Below are 22,090 nucleotides of genomic sequence, written 5' to 3' on the forward strand. Positions count from 1 at the left end.
CAAAATCTGAGCCAAATGATTTTATCTATAGGCAAAATATCTGTGGGTATATTTATATAATTTATATAAAACCATAGATATCATGGGTTTATATGTAAACCCACAGATATCATGCTTAATTAGGATGTTTTTTCACTTGTAATGGATATATATAAACTTAAGACATCATTACAAGTGAAAAAATATCTTAACTAAACATGATGCATATTTAAAAGAAATGTTACGTGTTTTTCTTTGTATGCTCAATTATCCTATTTGAGCCCAGATATAGAAGGATGCAGTTCTTATTTTCTCCAAATCGTCTCACCTCCATATAAATGTTGAAGAAAATTAAAACCAAGTTCATCCTACGTATGTCAAAAAGAGTGAGAATACCAGGCACTGGATACTCAAAGACAAATACTCTAAGAGCAGGAAGTTGCTAACTAAAATAACAATTTTCAGTATGACTTTGTAAAAATATGGATTCCCTGGCTCAAGGCTTGGAACATCCTAAACCAAACAGAACAAATGAAGTGATGTGGGCCTGGAAAAAGGGAAGAAGAGGAGAAATGGGCCAGAAAGTCTCGTTACTCTGGCTGAGAAGGTGACAGAGTCCATAATGACGAAAAGAACTTAACACTTAAATAGGACTGATATGGGTGAATATAGAGTCATTTATATACCTTGAAAATATCTATGGTAGAATAAAATCTAAGGACAGAGAGAACATTCAGGTTGTGCAGGCTGTTTTGTTATGGCTAGGAAAGTACCCGGGAGACAGGAACAAAGTAAAGCAGCTTTTCTCATTAAACATTTATTGCTCTGCTTAGATCGGTTTTGAAGGAGCATTGAAATACGTGAAATACTACACTAGGTAAGATCCACTCTTCCCCCAGCCAGAATGCTGAGGCTCACACAAATCTGATTGACATGCAATTGAAGTATGTGACTATTTTTCCTTGACGTCAGCTTTTAATATTCTCAACATTAAAGGTGAAGTCCTTTTCAACAACTCTTAGTGGACACTTAGGATATTCATAGAGTTGTCCAAAACCTTTCAAGAAAATAGCATCTGTGCTCTTTATAAGCATGACACAAAAAACCTTTCTTAATCTATCAATAAAAGGAAGCTAAATTAAAAATTCCTGCTTTCTTCTGAACAGACAATTAATTAAGCCTCACTCTAGGAAGAGCTCCAAAGCACATTACACAGGGACACTGGCCTACAGGACTTCTCACTAGAAGGCTGAATACCTCACTTACTCCCTCACTGTAATTTTCAGATCTCGCTTGTCAACCTACTCCACCTTCAAAAAGGTTTTTATTAAGCTAAGCTTAAAATAATTTTTAAAGAAAAAGAACTCATCCACAAGCCTGCCACTGCACTAAACCTCTTTGTGTATAGGCATATCTAATTTATAGTTATAATCACATCACACCTAACAGAACAGGCCCAGGTTTTTTAAAAGGCATTGCTTACCATATCCTCAGAACATGTTGTGCCCAACTTGCCCAGTGTGCTCGTTTAATAAGTATATATTACACTAAATTCAGTGTATGCTAGAGACCTATTGAAATATGAGAACAGATACCACAAAAAGCAAATTTTCCCACTAAAATATAATTTTACAGTTTCATCTTACCTCTTCTCCAGACAGATAGTAGGCTGAGAGTAGCCCACCAACAAAGCGTATATTTACTTCAAAAACAGAGACTTCAGCATTCTGTGGAAACAAAATAAAGGAGGTTCATACATAAATGATGGTACACAATTGAGAAAAATACCGTCATGATAAAGTAGACCAAATATTTAAATTTTGCTCACTCTTATATGCTTGCCCAGAGCAATTTATATACAAGAGAAAAAGTTCTGTCTTCTAACAGTGTCAAAATATATGTAAATAGATGAAATAATTTTGACTCTTAAAATAACAATTATAAAATATTTATAAAATTATTTCTTCCCTCTGTTCAACAACAAGATATACTACTTAGTATTCTCTATTTGTGCAGATGCCACAGGCCAGGATATTTTATTTTCCTATTCTGTGTTCTCCTTTTATTTTATTCATTTGCCTGCTTTTTCTTCCTGAAAGGCCATTCAGACTCTGTATTTTGGCTGGTCGTTGAACATGATTCTAGCATTCTTCTCACATCATGATAAAGCAGCACAGCTAGAATGCAAATAGAATTTGAAGTTGGAGGGACCTGGGTTCCAGGTGCTGGTGCCCAAATTCCTGCCTGTGGCTGAGGATGGTCACATGTTTCTTTCTTTCTTTGTTTCTTTCTTTTTTTTTTTAAGATTATTTATTTATTTATTTGACAGACAGAGACCACAAGTAGGCAGAAAAGCAGGCAGAGAGAGAGGAAGGGAAGCAGGCTCCCCGCCGAGCAAGGAGCCTGACATGGGGCTCGATCCCAGGACCCTGGGATCATGACCCGAGCCGAAGGCAGAGGCTTTAACCCACTGAGCCACCCAGGAGCCCCTGGTGACATGTTTCTGAGCAGAAATTTCATCTGCAGTGTACCAGATCATGCACTAATCTCTTTACATGGACTATGTCCTTTAATCCTCACACCAACCCTGTGAAATAATTACTAGTCTTATGTTCATTATACAAATGGGGAAACTGAGACAGTGATTACTGTAACATCAGACAACTAACAAGTGGTTGAGTCAGAATCTGACAGGAATACTCTGATTCCTGACCCATGGCTCCCCTATCCTGACTCCTTAATCACCTCACATTGTAATGCACCATGTCTCTACTAATGGTCATATAACTGTGGCATATAATCAGCAACTACTACAAATACTTGTATTATTTTATAATACTTGACATGCTGTTACTAAAAAATTTAACACAGCTAATCTATCATAGTGTAAGATACACGTCAATCCACAGTTAGCTTCCTTTCCTGTTGACTGGCCTACTGAGTAGTTGTTCACTTTTGTGTAAGGTCAAACCATTCACTGATAAGCACAGGAGTTTACAGTAAACTATACTATATATATATACTATATGTAAAAACTATACTATATACTATATATACTATATGGAGTCAATATCTGACAGATGAGCTTAGTTTTTTTTTAATAAAGATTTTATTTATTTATTTGACAGACAGAGATCATAAGCAGGCAGAGAAGCAGGTGGGGTGGGGGATAGCAGGCTCCCCGCTGAGCAGAGAGCCTGATGCGGGGCTCGATCCCAGGACCCTGAGATCATGACCTGAGCCTAAAGCAGAGGCTTAACCCACTGAGCCACCCACGTGCCCCACACATGAGCTTAGTTAAAATCATCCAAGATATTATTCCTTTTAACAAATACTTATGAAGCAACTACCATGTTCCAGGCACTGTCATAGGCTCGAGGGTCATGGTAATGAAGACTGACAGGGTCCTCAAACTCATGGGAGTTTACTTTAGTGGGAAGAAACAATAGTAGAAAAGAAAAATGGACAAATATTTTCATTTAATTCCCACATGCTCTCTCTAAAAAGTTATAAGGATCTAAAAATTAAAGCTAGGCAACTGCTTACATTACGTTTTTCCAAAAAATTTCCTGCAAAAGGAAGACTATGAAAGCAACTCAGGCTGCAGAATTACAGGGCACCTGGGTGGCTCAGTCAGTTAAGTGGCTAACTCTTTGTTTTGGCTCAGGCCATGATCTCAGGGTCCTGGGATCAAGCCATCTCAAGCTGTGAGGATTCTCTCCCTCTCCCTCTGCCTCTCACCCCTCTCTCTCTCTCAAATAAATAAACAAATCTTAAAAAAAAAGAAATGGAAAGAGAATTACTGGGTCAGAGTTAAAAGAATCATAATGTAAGACTCTTTGGTGAATTTGTTTAGCAGTACTTCATAATTTGCAACATGTACCTGATAATAATTTGACTACAAACACTCTATATAGGTGCAATTTATCAATGAGTGTATCATTCTGAATGAACATTGTATAAATATTGGTAAAATCTTATGGGCAAGATTACTGATAAGGAAAAAGGAAGGGAATTCATTAAGTTATTTTAGTTCACACAGCTGTATTTCTTATTTCTAAAGGTAACAATGTCTTATAATAAAATCTAATGAATTTAAACCCTCAAATCATATCACTCTCTTTTTTTTACTTGTGTTTTTCAGTTTTTTTCTTTGGTTTAAAGATATATTTATTTATTTGAGAGAGAGAGAGAGAATGAGAGCACAAGCAGGGAGAGTAGCAGATGGAGAGGGAGAAGCAGGCTTCCTGCTGAGCAGGGAGCCCGATGCAGGGCTCAATTCCAGGACCCTGGGATCATGACCTGAGCTGAAGGCAGCTGCTCAACTGACTGAGCCACCCAGACACCCCTGTTTTTCAGTTTTCAAACCTGAGAACAGTCCTCCACATTTCTTCCTACTAAAGCCCATTAAAGTAATTTTATATTCTGATTCTGGCTATGGGTTCATCAGAGATGCATTCTCTTCTTCCTATGAAAATTTTGGATAATCAGGACTTTTATATAGACATCTGATAAAAATTATTGCAAGATAGAAGACTGAGACATGTCAAATACGATCGGAAATATATCTTCAGCTAGACATCAGTCACATATTGAATAGTTATTCAACCAGTGACTGATCCAGCAATGTATTCTAGAGCCTAAATTCTGTTTATCTTGCTTTGTAAAATATCGAGAAATGACCTTGCAAAGTACCATGCTCAAGGTCAGTTGCTTTGCCTTTTGAATTTCATGGATCTAACAGTCTGGTGAGACTGTCCAAGAAGGAAATCTGGCTTGTTAGTGAACCCATGCAGCTTTCCAGTGATTTCTGTGTCCTTGCCTTTAAAAGCCTTTTCAGGAATGTCATATCACCATTAGTAGTACTCAAGAATCATCATATTTTTCTCCTTTTGAAAACTGGAATGATGTTAGAATTCCCATTATTTTACTTCTTTTCATCAAAGTTAAAATTTTTTAATATTTTTTTATTGTTATGTTAGTCACCATACAGTACATCATTAGTTTTTGATGTAGTGTTCCATGGTTTATTGTTTGTAATAACACCCAGTTCTCCATGCAGTCCGTGCCCTCCTTAAAACCCATCACCAGGCTCACCCATTTCCTACCCCCTCTCTTCTAAAACCCTCAGTTTAGGGGCGCCTGGGTGGCTCAGTGGGTTAAAGCCTCTGCCTTTGGCTCAGATCATGGTCCCAGGGTCCTGGGATCGAGCCCTGCATTCGGGCTCTCTCTCAGAGGGGAGCCTGCTTCTCCCTCTCTCTGCCTGCCTCTCTGCCTACTTGTGATCTCTGTCTGTCAAATAAATAAATAAAAATCTTAAAAAAAAAATCTTTAAAAAAAAACAAACCCTCAGTTTGGGGGTGCCTGAGTGGCTCAGTGGGTTAAGCCTATGCCTTTGGCTCAGGTCCTGATCCCAGGGTTCTGGGATCGAGGCCCACATCGGGCTCTCTGCTCAGCAGGAAGCCTGCTTCCCCCCACCCCCCTGCCTGTTTCTCTGCCTACTTGTGTTCTCTGTCAAACAAATAAATAAAATCTTAAAAAATAAATAAATAAAATAAACCCCTCAGTTTGTTTCCCAGAGTCCATAGTCTCTTATGGTTCATCTTCCACTCCACAATTTCCCCCTCTTCATTTTTTCCTTCCTTCTAATGTCCTCCAATGCTATTCCTTATGTTCCACGAGTAAGTGAAACCATATAATAACTGATTTTCTCTGCTTGACTTATTTCACTTATCATTGTCAAAGGTAAATCTAAATTATTTTGAAAGCTTAATTTGAGAGCTCTTTCTATATTCTGGGCTGTATTATGATATAGGTCAGAAGGCAGATTTAGACACTTTTGGTCACTCTTTATAGATCATTAGATGAAAAGGACTAAGAAAATAAAAATTATCCCACCATAGCAAATTAGTTTTCTATATTGGAAACAGCAAACCATAAAAACAGTCCCTACAGTCAGAAAGACCTGGAACTGAGGGCTGCTTTTGGAACTAGCTGAGTGTGAGATCCCAGGCAAGTCACTTATTCTCTTTGAGCCTCTCTTTTCTCATTTGTAAAAAGGGATGAGGCATTCTTTACAAGGCACTATGAGTCCATGAATAAAAAACACTGCACATGGCATGTGGCAGAAAGTGCTCAGTGGAGAGCTGCTGCCATTACCCACTACACAGTAACTCAGCCTCAATAAACTAAGGTCTAGCTTAGCTTATTTCCACAGGGGTTACTGGAAAATCAGAAACTCCAGAATCCTAATATTCTAAATTCTAGAATGCAAACTGACACATCTGCTCTCACCCTCATGGGAATCCTATTTCTCGATGGCTAAAAATCCTCTTTTGAAATAATAGTACCCCGACCAAACTTCCTTTTGGGTTTGATCTACTTTATAGGCTATCTGGATTTTCAAAAGGGAATTTCTACAATCAGGGTTTTAGGTTATTTTTACAGATTTCTGATTATGATTTCCATTAAAATAATCTTGTTACATCTAAAGTGAATATATTCATCCCATCAATATTCATGCAGTGTCTTCTAAGATGTTCTGGAACTTCTGCAGTGACTTAGCCTAAAGACAGAGAGGGGTTAGGGCAGGGAGAGGACAGTATGTCAAGAAGGAGAGCCCCAAACAGCCTATAACACGAAAATCTTCTGTGATTTTTTTCTAACAGTTAATGTGAATTTTGCAGACTCCTTAATCTTGTGTTTATTTTAAAATAAAATTTCCTTCCTTAAATCTGTAAGTCAGGTTACATTGCAAGAATATTCTCCATGTATTCTATGGCTAGTCCACTGTCATAGGCGAGTGTCAGTTTGAGAAGAAGATCCAGGCTTCTGGCTATACTACATACACCTATTTGTTAATATCACAATCAATAAACAAGTGGAAGTTGGAAATTTTGGTTGATTTGGTAAAATATATGGTACAAAGATATATGGTATAAATAAAGTCACATCTAGAATCCAGAAGTGAGTATGACAAATCATGGAAAACTTAGGCTTCAGTACTAATCTCATACTGTCTTGGGTGTCTTAGACTTATAATTTCTGTAAGTTTATCCCTCCTCTTTCTGGTCTCTGGTTTACTACATATATGTGAATTATGAGATAAACAAAGACGGCTAAAATGGATAAAAGAGTTTAATTCAATAAACCATTTTATATGTCTCCTTCTCCCAATCCTTAACATTATGCTCCATATCTCTATTGGGAAAGGTTTCCTTCAGTCAACAGATTTGATATGATTCATGAGCACAAAGAACCTAACTCTCCCTGAGCAAGAGGGAAAGTGAACACTTCAAAATTCAAATGCCTAAAAGATTAACTTTCTCCCACTAGACAGACAGCATTGTAAACAACTCGGAAAATTTTGTTAAATATTTATCGGGTATTTTTGTAGGCAATTTATTCACTGAAATTTTCTATAAAATGAAAGATTTTAATAGATCTTAGTTAAGTGAAATAATGGGGCTGACCATCAGAATAACAAGTTTAGTTTATAGCATAGACCTAGCCATAGCTTTCTTCTGATGGAGCAGCTACAGAGGCAGAAATTTCCCCTGAAGAAATTTTGTGTTATTTCTTTGCGCAAGACTTACCATTATTTAGAATCAAACTTATACCAAATTTAAGGAATTCTTAATTCTTATGATTCCAAGGGGCATACAGATCTGATTGCACTGAATTGAAAAAGATCTCTTGGAAAAGGACTTTTATCTTCAGAAATATTTTAATAATATTCTGAGTACTTGGTCCTAATTCTTAGATTTCTTTTTTTAAAGGAGAATTCTCTGAGCCCTCAAATCAGACACTGCTTTGCTAGCTGTTCCTCCAAACTCCGTGACAGCTTTCTACTCAATGACTGTAACTGAGAAACAAGCAAGTATTAATAACTGTCCTACAACGATGCACTAATTATGTTTAATAATAACGGCTCTGCTACTAACATATATGTTTTATTTATTTATTTGAGAGAGAGAGTGAGTAGGATGAAGGAGAGAGAGAATCTGAAACACATTCCACTGAGCCCAGGGCCCAATGCAGGTCTTGACCCCACAGCTATGAGATCATGATCTAAGCTGAAACGAAGAGTCCTCAGATGCTTTACTGAATGAGCCATTCAGGCATTCCCAGATGAGACTTTTCAAAGCCATTGTTTAGGAGTGGTTAATGGCCTATACACCTTACCTGTGTTGAAGCTCAGTAGACACCTTTATTTATAAATAGTATTTCAAAGTGCATGTTATATTAGTATTTCGAGGATTAAAAGCATAAAATCCTTTTAACAGATTAAATCGCAACATTAAACAATGTAATTTAGTGTAACATATGTCCTACCAGCTTTTAGTTTCATCTTAAGTAGATATACCTCTTAAGATGAACAAAGTCCAAGTTCCTTAGGCCACAAAGACAGGCAAATAACCATCTTGTCTATGTGAATAGGCTGGTTTTACTATGTAGGCCCAGAAGAACCCTCAAGTAGCAATCCAATCTATCACTAATTACTGTCAGAGAGACCAGCTCAGTATCTTTTTAAAGTCAAAATGCAAATCATCACCCTTGGCAGGCACTGATTAACATTCAGATAGAAAATACTGAATGACTCTGTTCAACAAGATAATGAACTTATCTGCACCCGTAAGGATATAATGTTGCTCTAAAACAGACCAAGGCAAATACTAAGATAAAAGTCGCTTCTTTCATGGTCTGTGGCATAGAACTTTGGACCTAAGTCAAGTACTCATCCAGGCATTTGAGAAGATCACAAATTGCTTTTTGAGGTCAATTTATTTACATCCTTCCAACAGGGAATCTTACAACTTATTTTCCTGAAAAACGGTGGCATTCTATCTGGATAAAAGAACAGTCTGGATCCTTAAACTTTTGGTGGGAATATAAATTGGTGCAGCCATTGAGGAAAATAGTATGGAGAGGTTCCTCAAAAAAATTAAAAACAAAATACCATACGATCCAGTATTTCCACTTTTGGGTATTTACTGAAAGAAAATGAAAACAACTAATCCAAAATGATACATGGTATGCGTACGCATGTGCGCACGCACACATGCGCGCGCACACACACACACACGAATACTACTCGGCCATATGCAAAAGTATAAAACCTTGCCATTTGTGACATGAATGGACCTAGAAGGTATGATGAAGCAAAATAAGTCAGATAAATACCATAAATCTTTACAAATACAATATGATTTCATTTATATGTGGAATCTAAAAGACAGAACAAATGAACAAACAAAAACAGAAACAGATTCATAAATACTGAGAATAATCTGGTTGTTGCCAGAGGTGAGGGGGGGCGGGGGAAATAGGTGAAGGGTATTAAAAAGCATAAGCTTCCAGTTATAAAATAAATAAGTCACAGGAATGAAAAGTACAGCATAGAGAATATAGTCACTAATATTGTAATAACGCTGTATGGTGACAGAAGGTGCCTATTTTTATGTTGTAACCATTGCATAATGAATGGAATTGTGAAATCACTGTATTGTATACTTGAAACTAATGTAACATTGTATGTCAACTATACTTCAAATACAAAGGGGCAAAGAGATAAAGTTACTTTTGCTACCAGTGTCTCTGTTATCTTAAACACAGAGTATTCATTACAGTCAAAGGTACAACCCAGGTGGCTTATCAAAGACCACCATCTCAATGTGTTGCTAGGTAAGCATTGGGAATAGGCTAATCATCTAAGCTTTGTCATTCTCAAAGCTCGGCCTCTCATACAGAGGTTTCACTTCACCTCAATGAAGAAAAATGCTTTTTAATAGTAATTTTAATATAACTTTGGCTTTCACTGAGGTTTTATACAAGAAGTTGTTATCTCAAGAAAATTTCTACATATTCTATAAAATTCATACTGACGACAGTTTTCAATAGTTCCCATCCAAGGATGTAGGTAATCAATACTTCTTTGAGGTGACAGTAAAGAATAGGAAGCACAGAGCTGAATTCAGAAATGCCCAAATATGAAACTCTTGATCATTTGTCCCTACGTGAATGATTTCCCTGTACCAGGAGACACCACAAATCCTTTCTGGAAGTAGGCTAGATAAAAACAAGTGCCTCGACTGCACCTGAACTCCAGATCATCTCCAACTACTTCAAAATATGATACAGTCCAGTTACTTGCGCACCTTTTCAGCTTGTCTTCTAGTTGAGTCTAGCATAGTTTCTTTGGAAATAGGACAAGACAGCTTTACTTCTCATTCATTTTAATTAGAATTTATTGAATACCTATGGAAAAATGCACTCTAATGAGGGCTATGATATTAAGATTAAGAGGACTCATTCTCTGGCTGCCTATGTATTTCTCAACTCTTTGTATTTCCTCTCCAATAAAAACAGGGTCACTGAGTTAGACATCGTTCACTGATAGCTCTTACTTGCTGCATGATTTGGGGCAGATTAATTAACCACCTTTTCATCTATAAAGACAAAGAAAATACCACTTACCCTGTATGGTTGTCACAAACACTAAACAAGATAGCCTATGGGGAAAAAAATCATCTAGCATAATACCTGGCATGTCGCCATACTCTTTAAATGGTGGTTTCCTCTTTCCTTTCCTCCTTCCTAAGAGAACCTGGCCCCAGCTATCTATTCTATTTTTCCTTCTAGACTGTAAGTGACATGAGGGTAAGTAATTGACACTTAAAGGGTATTTGGTAAATAATACATGAATGGAATAATGAATAATGAGTAACCAAGAATTTTAGATTCTTTAAGGATTACTTTGAATTAAAACCATAAAACTCACCCATAGGAGTCTACCAATTGAGGTCTGTCCAGACCCATGTGCCCTACAGATACCTGAATGGAATACAAAGCTCCACCTGGGAAACTCTTGCTCCTACATATTATCCCAGTGATTTATTTTAAGCCAGTTATTAAAGCCATTTGACCTTTGTGCTACCAAGTATGCAAATTAAATCAACTTGCTATGCCTTAATTAAAGAAAATGAATTTTAGTTAATGACCGTATAAACCAATAAAAAACATTTACTTTACACCTTTAAGTGATGCAAATTGAATATTTCACATACAAAGAAATTTATTTTTGATTGAAAGATTGGTTTATACTCAGGAGCACCACAGGATAAACCAACTCTCAAATGCAGTGTTCTTGTTTCAGTTTCCTTCTTATTTTCCCTTGTAATAAATTTGGATGCTTTAACTTTTTCTGTAATACTCTCACATCGTCAATTATAATACTTTATCAGGAAAAAATATTAATTTAAAAACAAGCAATGGAGCGCTTCGGTGGCTCAATGAGTTAAACCTCTGCCTTCAGCTCCAATCAGATCATGATCTCAGGGTCCTGGGATCGAGCCCCGCATCTGGTTCTCTGCTCAGCAGGGAGCCTGTTTCTCCCTGCTTCTCTGCCTACTTGTGATCTCTCTTTCTGTCAAATAAATAAATAAAATCTTAAAAACAAAACAAAAAACAAGCAATATTTTATCCATGCTGGAATAATATTGCATGTCATCCCTAAAAATAAAACAAATTTTCTCTCTTTGCTTAAGCTTTTCAAACTCTCTGCCCATCAGATAAATGGAAAAAGTTTGTGTTTCAGAAAGAAAACTGCATAATTGTTGATATAGTCAACTGAATCTCTGGGTAAATTGAGTGAATATAAAACAAATTCTCATATAAGACATATTAGAATCAACTACAAAACTCCTAGCTGAGGAACTTTATAAAATAATAATTAGGAGAGTAAAACAATATAGCTTTCCTGAATTTTATTTACTAATTTTATTTTTTAAAAATATTTATTTATTTATTTTTTTGGTGCAAAAAAGTGATTTTATTAAAGCAGAGGGACAAGACCCATGGGCAGAAAGAGCTGCTGCCTTTATTCACTAATTTTAATATAAAAAGTACTATCACTTAAATGTTATTGATGAACTTTTGTTTAAAGGAAAATATGACAATACCCAAAGAGAGAACTATAACAAATACATTTGAAGACCTCTCACATTAGCAATGGTATTAGAATAAACAGAAATTTGAGACCTGTGGCTATATTTTTCAAAGTACATTTTGAAAGCTACAGACCAAGATTACCAATAGGAGTTCTAAAATGGTATTTTATATAAGTCTATCAATTAATTGGATAAAAATCTTATTAAAAAATAAAAATACAATTTTAAATAAACAACATTAAAAGTCCGTAGCTTAGCAATAACTTAACAATAGTCCAATTGCTTTATCTTACAAGTAAGGAAGCAAAAAAACTGGCTCTTTTCCACAGTCTGATATCCCCTATTAGTTTCCCTCTGCTTCCTCACGGGTCTCCACGGTCCACAGAACACATTCATGTCTCCTGGTAGTGGGCTAAGGTCAGCCAACTGTCTTCTGGTACCTTGTCTGTTAGCTTGAGAGGCCTTTGTCCTTAGTTCTTTTTAATAAATGATTCCAAAATTCTCAGACTACTGCTGGTCATGAAAGCAAAGAACTGCTGCAATATTTGGTGAGGTTTGGGGAAGCAATTCTTTTTTTTTCTTTTTTTATGTTATGTTAGTCACCATACAGTACATCATTAAGCAATTCTTTAATTATCAAACTAGGGACCTGGATACTATTCAGGTCTAGTAGCATTAACATCTACTTTCCTGTCCTCAATCATTCAATTTTAGATAAATGAGTTAAGTAAGGATGCAGGATACAAATTAATATAGAGAAATCTGTTGCATTTCTATACATTAACAAGGAAGCAGCAGAAAGAGAAATTAAGAAAACAATCCCATTTACAACAGCACCAAAAGTAATAAAATACCTAGGAATAAACTTAACCAAGGAGGAGTATTCTGTAAAACTAAAACAATAGTGAAAGAAACTGGAGATGACACAAACAAATGGAAAGATATTCTAGGCTCATGGACTAGGAGAGCCAATATGACTAAAATGTCTATACCACCCAAAACAATCATAGATTAAATGCATTCCCTATCAAAATATCAACATTTTTCACAGAACTAACACAAATAACCCTAAAATTTTTATGGAATCACAAAGGCCCACAAATAGCCAAAGCAATCCAGAAAAAGAACAAAGTTGGCGGCATCAGAATCCCAAATTTCAAGGTAGACAACAAAGCTGTGGCAATCAAAACAGCATGGTACTGGCATAAAAATAGACACAAAGATCAAAAGAACAATAGAGAGCCTAGAAATAGACACATGCTTATTTGGTCAATTAATCTATAATGAGCAAGAATATGCAATGGAGAAAAGACAGTCACTTCAACATATGATGCTGAGAAAACTGGACAGCTACATGCAAAAGAATGAAACTATACCACTTTCTTAGACCACATGCAAAAATAAACTCAAAGTGGATTACATATCTATATGTGAGACCTGAAACCATAAAATTCCTAGAAGAAAAACATAGGCAGTAATTTCTTTGACACTGGCTGTAGAAACATTCCCTCAGACAAGAGACAAAAGCAAAGTGAAAAGATTAGAACTATACCAAAGTAAAAAACTTCTGCCTAGCAAAGGAAACCATTAACAAAATGAAAAGGCAACCTACTGAATGGAAGAAGATATTTGCAAATGACATATCTGATAAGGGGTTAACATCCAAAATATATAAAGAACTTTTACAATTTAAGACCAAAAAAGCAATCTGATTAAAAAATGGGCAGAGACCCCGAATAGACATTTTTTCAAAAAAGACATACAGCTGGCTAACAGACATACGAAAGATGTTCAACATCACTCGTCACCAGGGAAATGGAAATTAAAATCACATGAGATATCACCTTAATGCACAAGAAATAACAAGTGTTGGTGAGGATGTGGAGAAAAAGGAACACTTGCGCACCGTCAGTGGAAATGCAAATTGGTGCAGACGCTATAGGAAATAGTATGAAGGTTCCTCTAAAACTTAAAAATAGAATTACCATATGATCCCATATTCCACTAGTGGGTATTCACCCAAAGAAAATGATAAGACTGATTTGAAAAGATATATGCGAGGAAGGGAAAACTAAAGGGGAAGAAATCAGAGAGGGAGACAAACCATAAGAGACTATGAACTCCGGGAAACAAACTGAGGGTTGCAGAAGGGAGGGGCATGGGGGGATGGGGTACCTGGGTGATGGGTATTAAGGAGGTATTTACTGCCGCAATAGTTACAATAGCCAAGATATGGAAACAACCCAAGTGACCATCGATAGATGAACAGATGAATAAGATGTGATATATACACTTGGAATATTACCCAGTCATAAAAAAATAATATTTTGCCATCTGCAACAACATGGATAGACTTACAGGGTAAAATGCTAAGTGCAATAAGTCAGTCCAAGGAAGCCAAATACCATATGATCTCATTCATATGTGGAAATTTAAGAAACAAAAGAAAGAAAAAAGAAGCCAAGAGAAAAGAAAAAAGCCCCCAAAACCAGACTCTTCAATACAGAGAACTGTGTTAATATAAGGTAAGGGGTTGGAGGGATGAAATAGTAAAGGGGATTAAGAGTATTACTTATCAGGGTGCCTGGGTGGCTCAGTGGGTTAAAGCCTCTGTTCGGCTCAGGTCATGATCCCAGGGTCCTGGGACCGAGCCCCACATCGGGCTCTCTGCCCAGCAGGGAATCTGCTTCCTCCTCTCTCTGCCTGCCTCTCTGCCTACTTGTGATCTCTGTCTGTCAAATAAATAAATAAAATCTTAAAAAAAAAGAAAAAGAATATTACTTATATTGATTAGCACTGAGAAATATATAGAATTGTTGAATCACGGGGGTGCCTGGGTGGCTCAGTGGGTTAAGCCGCTGCCTTCGGCTCGGGTCATGATCCCAAGTCCTGGGTTTGAGCCCCACATCGGGCTTTCTGCTCAGCAGGGAGCCTGCTTCCTCCTCTCTCTCTGCCTGCCTCTCTGCTTACTTGTGATTTCTCTCTGTCAAATAAATAAATAAAATCTTTAAAAAAAAAAAAAAAGAATTGTTGAATCACTATATTGAAGATCCAAAACTAATATAACATTATGTTGATTGTACTTGAATTAGAGAAACAAAGAAACAAACAGAATACTGTAACAGTAGAAAAAAAAGTTATTTTATTTTGGAGGAATCCAGTGCCTATTCCCTCAACCTTTCTTGAAAAGGCTGTGGGGAGGGAACACACTACCTATTTTCTCTCCCACAGATAGCTGAAGACAAACCCTATATAAAGGTAGGTGGCTGAATTTACTTATAAAAAACAATGTGGGACAGACATAATAATAAGAGACAACGAACCCTCAAAAAGAAACAGAATTTCTTTTTTCACTGTTTTAATTTTTCATATTCCATTCCATTGACAACATTAGAGCTACCACAAGTCATTCCAATCAAATAGCTGTGGAACCTTGAGCAAATCACCAGCAACCTGGGTCTGTTTTCTCATCTTTAAAATGAAAGAGCTGAACACATTGATCTCCAAGGTCCCTTTATATTGGAATATGTCTTCTTTATATTCTCAATTCAATTATAAGGCAGATTAAACACAGACTTATCTAATTGTCCTTTAAAGCAGTGATCTCCAAAATGGGGCACATAAGGCAATTAATAAGACGGTTGGGACCAAATACATGAAATTTTAATTTACACAGGTTTTTAATGCAAAGGGTTTGGAAAAAGATTTAGTTTTACTGATGTTTAATATTCTGACACTGGTGTCCTCACTGGGTCTGTGGGAGATAAGAGCTCCACAAAGTGGGGGTGTTGACAGGGAAACACTCTTTCTTTGTCCATTCTCAACATACAGCATGCTGTTTGTACCTGGTTATGGGGATTTACAGATATTATCGGATACATACCAGATGGACAAGAGGCTTACAGTGCTTTCTGTGAAACAATCTCACATTAAAAATAATACCAATAATGCAAAATTAACGAATGACTAAAAAAACAGCCGGGTCAACACTCTTCCTTTTCTTAAAACAAGTTTTTTGGTCAGCCTCATTATGTGAGGTAAAAGAGTGACTATGGAATTAGAGTCACTCTGACATGATGTTGTCCTCCCAGATCAGAATTATTAAGAAGTACGGCAAGTGTTCATTCTCCTTAATTCTGAACCTTTTCCTTGGTATATAATGGGTTTTGAAGTATTTGCTAAGAATGATAGTACACATACAAAGATTTTTAAAAGATTTCAAATACATAGTGACAGGATTGTATACAGATGGGGGTATACAGTGAACAAAGGTTGAAGCTGTTTATGTGTGCACATGGATGCTGTTTACTGGGGAATCACCACGGTATTGCTGCCTCAGCCTTCAAGTGGCCTGTGGGGGACCTCTGACAGTGCTCGCCTCTCCCTCACGCAAGCGCAGCACTGGAGAACAGCCCACAGAAGCACAAGCAAATTCTAGTCCCTGATATGACTCCCCCAGTCACCCTTGTGACCAAGAGTCCCTCACCCCCCAGGGCCTTTCCCTTGTGCACTCCTTAGAAAAGACCCCTGTGGCACTCACCAAAACCTAGCTCTTTTTGGTTTGATTTGACCATTTTGGCCTTAGCCTAGGACCCCACAGGCCTATAGCCACCCTAAGAAGGGCATGTGCCCCAGGTCCTGTCTGTCCTCTGCCTCAACGTCTTTGTGTAGCCCCTGGAGGCTGCTGTGTACTTCCTCAGGACCTGTGAGTAATAAGCTTCTCTATCTTAATTTCTCTGTGGTCTTCTGTTGAAATGTAGCTCATCATCAGGTACCCAGTGTTCCACTGAACAAAATCAGAACAACATCATGGCATAGTGCAAAACAGGACCTGTGGAGCCACATGGTCTCATGGCCCTGACATGCTACTAGCTGTGCTCTGGGTAAGGCTCTGGAGCTCCTGTTTCTAAATTGTGCAGGAGGAAAACAAGGCCCATCTCATAGGATGATTGTGGGACTTGAACATGAACATTTGGCACATGAAGGTCTCAGTAAATTTTTTAATTTCTTTTTCCTTACTCTGAATTTGCAAAAAAATAAAGACGTACTTATGTAGTAATGGAGGGCAAGAATACGGTGTGGTGCTATTTAAAATTGCATTATTTGTTTCTGCTAGGTCATATAACACAATAATTGGCCCCACAACAAGTTTCTCCATGTTAGGCTGAGATTTAAGAACTGAATTGGCAACTTTTAACTCACCACATTAAAATCTAGATTTTCTTCAACCCATGATTTTGCCTCTTCAAATTCATCTTTCATTTCCATTATAAAAAGTGTATCCAAGGCATCTACTATTGTTGCTCCTTTAATACTACCTGAAAATATCAGAAAAATATTTATTGATTAAAATATTTGACAGACATACAAGCAAATTGACCATACTTGGAAAGGGACAGGCAGAGGATAAACTGAATTTGTTAATAAACAGTAATACTAAACAAAGTCTAAAATTCTTTCACTGAAAGAAAATTTAAAAGCTGCATTAAAACCCAACTAATAATTATCACAGGCTGTGGACTGATACACTAATCTTTAAAGTTTCTTCTGAGTAGTAGAAAATATCTCTTAGAAATTTCAGTTGTGGCTGCATTCTCTAGCAAGAAAAAAAATAGATGTGAAACAATGGAGCAATGCATGTATTAATTTTAATGTAATCAACATCCAAGTGAACCTGTGAAAAACTTTTAAATATAATTAGATCTAAAATTATGAGAGCTCTAAAAAGCCATTATTCAAAAATGGAATTCACCCCCCTTTGAAAGCTTGACTGATCCTAACCTTCCCTCCCACCCATCCAGCCCATCTCAACTCTACGATTCATTTCCTCCAAACTGCCTTGACGTGAAGACTTTACACTGGTCTTACACTCATCGCTTTCTGTCTTCCATTATAAATACTTATGTGCATCTCTTTTAGTCTGTAAAATTTCTCAGACTGGAGAAGTCATGTCTTCTTCATCTGCACATTCCATTTGTCTCAATGCTTAATAATAATTTAAAAATTCACCAACATATGAACAGAGAACCAAATAATCTCTTTGATAAAGATTATGAAAAATTTACACAAAACTGATTTTTTTAATTTCTTTTCAGCGTAATAGTATTCATTGTTTTTACACCACACCCAGTGCTCCATGCCCTCCCTAATACCCACCACCTTGTTCCCCCAACCTCCCACACCCCGCCCCTTCAAGACCGATTTATTAATGATACAGGCAACTTTCATAGGGATAAAAGCAAAAATAGAATTAGATTTTAAAAAGTGATGGTAAATAATGAAAGAAATAGAGGCCTCTGACTCTGCATGAAACTTCTCAATTTGTCTTCAATTCCCACATCTCATCACCTATGTTACTGAAAATACTACTTTATAAAAACATCTGAAATCACTTCTGCTGCCACTACTCCAGGTTTGGGCTCTCTTCATTTCTAAACTGTGTCCCTGTAATAGGCCCACCAGTCTTTTTGCCACTTTGCCAGCTCTTCCTAACTGTTCTTACAATTCCCTTCTCCCTACCTGGGTTCCCACTTCATATGAATATCTGCAGTTGAGATGAATATCTACTGAACCATCTAATGCTTTGACAACTCACTATTTACACACAGGTCTTCTGCACGAGGCAGGAAATCTGCAAAGACTTGTATTGTGTTGATTAACAGCAGTGCTAGAAGGAGAGCCAAACGTACGAAGATCCTGAATAAATGGAAAAGCATAGTGTGGTGATTAGGACCACAGGCTCTCACCTTAGCCACACCTGGGTTCTGGCCTCAGCTCAGTCAGTTAGTACGTGGCTAATATGAGGCAAGCTATTCTGAGCTGCATTTTTCTCATCTCTAAAATGTGTATAATAATGAGGTTAAATGAGACATCACATAAATGGCACTTGGCACGTAAGTGTCAGTTGATACCGTTGTTTGTTATATGACTTGATACTATTTAACACCTTAAGTCACAGTATAATAAGTATAATAAGTCACATTTTCTATGGGGAATTAAGAAGTCTCAGAATAAGACTCTATTCCCTTCATCCTGTTACTTATAGGCAAAACTATGCCTGTTAAAAAAGAATCCAGTGGGATAAGAAGGGCCCTGGGTACCTCTGTGACCCAAGGAACCCAACATTTTGGTTAACTAGCTTCCTCACCTCCTCAGTGGGAATGTTATTAACACCCCCAGTACCAATCAATGAGGGATGCTGTGAGGACCAAATACAATAAAGCATGCCAAATTCGATAAATGGAAGTTGAAATAACTGACCTAATCCACTCCCACTTTCTGTTCCATGGCACAAACAGGAGAAACCCAGAGCTAAAGCTAAGAGTCACCAAGATACAGTGAAGCTCACCATGGCAGGCTGCCTTGACCAGCTTATCAATAAAGACACTACTTTTACTTGACAGGAACCAGTGAATGCCGCTGACCAAAGGTTCCTCTGCTGGGTCTCACCCCTGGAGCTAAAACTCATGATGCTGTACCTACAACCATTAAATGAGAATCTTTGGAAGTGTCTCCAGGCATTAGTATTTTTTTCAAGGGATGAAAGTGATTCTAACGTAGAGTGCTCTGTTGGAAGGACACATTATGCACAGTCCTTGCAGGTAACTCCTATCAGGTATGCACGTTTCCTCACAACAAGGTGGAAGGGGCACTATCAACGTCACCACCTACAAGTTCTGTCAACTGGAGAAAAGTTACTGTCATTAAGAAACCAAAGCACATACTACTCACCAAACAAACTGCTCGAATGGCCTTCTTTTGATATAGGTTTCAGTTCATTTAATCCCCAGGCATACCGTTTATAATTATTCCAAGCATGTTTCATCATCTGAGAAAAGAAAATGAAAACAGGATTATAATTTGAATTTGAGAGGTTTTTGCTGAAAAATAGATCATATATGAAAGACCTAAAGGTTAAAGTCTTAAAACTCACTACTTAATTAAAAGGATGATGATGACTTAAAAGGGTGACAGTGGTATGAATAAACTAGCACACACATATACACATTGCCTTTTTATATTTCCAAAAGGAGATTTCTTTAAGAGTACATATCATTTTTTATTTAAATTCAATTAGCCAACATATAATACATCATTAGTTTCAGATGTTTCAATAATTTCAGTTTCAGTTTCAGAGTTCAAGAATTTGTCAGTTGCATATAACACCCAGTTCTCATCATATCACATGCCCTCCTTATTGCCCATCACCCAATTACCCCCTCCCCCCATTCCCCTCCTCTCCAGTAACCTTCAGTTTGTTTCCTATAGTTAAGAGTCTCATGATTTTTCTCCCTCTCTGATTTCTTCCCATTCAGTTTTCCCTCCCTTCGCTTATGATCCTCTGTGCTGTTTCTTATATTCCACATATAAGTGAAACTGTATGATAATTGTCTTTCTCTGATTGACTTATTTTGCTCATCATAATACCCTCTAGTTCTATCCACATCAATGTAAATGGTAACTATTCATCCTTTCTAATAGCTGAGTAATATTCCATTGTGTATGTGTGTACACACACATACAGACACACATACACATATACCACATCTTCTTTATCCATTCATCTGTCAATGGACATCTCAGGCCTTTCACAGACTAGCTATTGTGGACATTGCTGCTATGAACATTGGGGTGCATGTGCCCCTTCAGATCACTATGTTTGTATCTTTGGGGTAAATACCTACTAGTGCATTGCTGGGTCATATTGTAGCTCTATTTTTAACTTCTTGAGGAAACTCCACACTATTTTCCAGAGTGGCTGTACCAGCTTGCACTTCCTCCAACAGTGTTAAGAGGGTTTCCCTTTCTCTGCATTCTTGCTAACACCTGTTGTTTCCTGACTTATTAATTTTAGCCATTCTGACCAGTGTATGGTAGTATCTCATTGTGGTTTTGATTTGTATTTCCCTGATACAAAATGATGTGGAGCATTTTTTCATGTATCTGTTGGCCATGAGGATGTCTTCTTTGGTAAAATGTTTGTTCAAGTCTTCTGCCCATTTCTTGACTGGATTATCTGTTTTTTGGATATTGAATTTGATAAGTTCCTTACAGATCCTGGATACTAGTCCTTTATCTGATAGTCATTTTCAAATATCTTCTTCCATTCCATAGGTTGCCTTTTAGTTTTGTTGACTGTTTCCTTTGCTGTTCAAAAGCTTTTTATCTTGATGAAGTCCCAAGTTCATTTTTGTTTTCGTTTCCCTTGCCTTTGGAGACCTGTCTAGCAAGAAGTTGCTACAGCCAAGGTCAAAGAGGTTGCTGCCTGTGTTCTCAAAGATTTTGATGGATTCCTATCTCACATTTAGGTCCTTCATCCATTTTGAGTTTATCTTTGTGTGTGGTGTAAGAAAATGGTCCAGTTTCATTCTTCTGCATGTGGCTGTCCAATTTTCCTAGCACCATTTATTGAAGGCACTGTTCTTTTTTCCATTGGATATTCTTTCCTGCTTTGTCAATGATTAGTTGACCATAGAGTTGAGGGTTCATTTATAGGTTCTCTATTCTGTTCCATTGATCTACGTGTCTGTTTTTGTGCCAATACCATACAGTCTTGATGATTACAGCTTTGTAATATAGCTTGAAGTTTGCCATTGTGATGCCACCAGCTTTGGTTTTCTTTTTCAACATTCCTCTAGCTATATGGGGTCTTTTGTAGTTCCATACAAATATGAGGATTATTTGTTCCAATTCTGTGAAAGAAGTTGATGGTATTTTAATAGGGATTGTACTGAATGTGTAGATTGTTCTAGGTAGCATAGACATTTTAACAATATTTGTTCTTCCAATCCATAAGCACGGAACATTTTCCATTTCTTCATAGACACAAAGAAATGGACACTTTCTTCCATAAGTATTCTGTAGTTTTTAGATACAGATCCTTTACCTCTTTGGTTAGGTTTATTCCTAGGTATCATGATTTTTGGTGCGATTGCAAATGGAATCGATTCCTTAATTTCTCTTTCTTCTGTCCCACTGTTAAGGTACAGAAATGTAACTGACTTCTGTGAACTGATTTTATATCCTGCTATGTGGCTGAATTCTTGTATGAGTTCTAGCAATTTGGGGGTGGAGTCTTTTGGGTTTTCCACATAAAGTATCATGTCATCCGAGAAGAGTGAGAGTTTGATTCTTCTTTGCCAATTTAAATGCCTTTTATTTCT

The 22,090-nt window shown here is 37.1% G+C and overlaps 1 protein-coding gene across 2 annotated transcripts in view; it reads right to left on the reverse strand.

The window, feature by feature from the left end:
- The window catches only part of LOC111147542 (mannosidase alpha class 1A member 1), a 189,174-nt gene that overhangs the window by 128,166 nt on the left and 38,918 nt on the right, over nt 1-22,090 (reverse strand). Inside the window, exons 2-4 of one of the 2 annotated variants that reach the window (XM_022503631.1) lie at nt 19,659-19,755; nt 17,130-17,245; nt 1,626-1,706 (exon numbers count right to left, since the gene is read on the reverse strand). In XM_022503631.1, the coding sequence (XP_022359339.1) occupies nt 1,626-1,706; nt 17,130-17,245; nt 19,659-19,755 (294 nt within the window). Of the gene's footprint in view, nt 1-1,625; nt 1,707-17,129; nt 17,246-19,651; nt 19,756-22,090 lie in introns of both variants that reach the window. The other variant, XM_022503632.1, reaches the window with a different exon arrangement.

Source organism: Enhydra lutris, unplaced genomic scaffold (genome assembly GCF_002288905.1).
Source record: "Enhydra lutris kenyoni isolate GAN:26980312 unplaced genomic scaffold, ASM228890v2 scaffoldscaffold17, whole genome shotgun sequence".
Taxonomy (NCBI): Eukaryota; Metazoa; Chordata; class Mammalia; order Carnivora; family Mustelidae; genus Enhydra; species Enhydra lutris.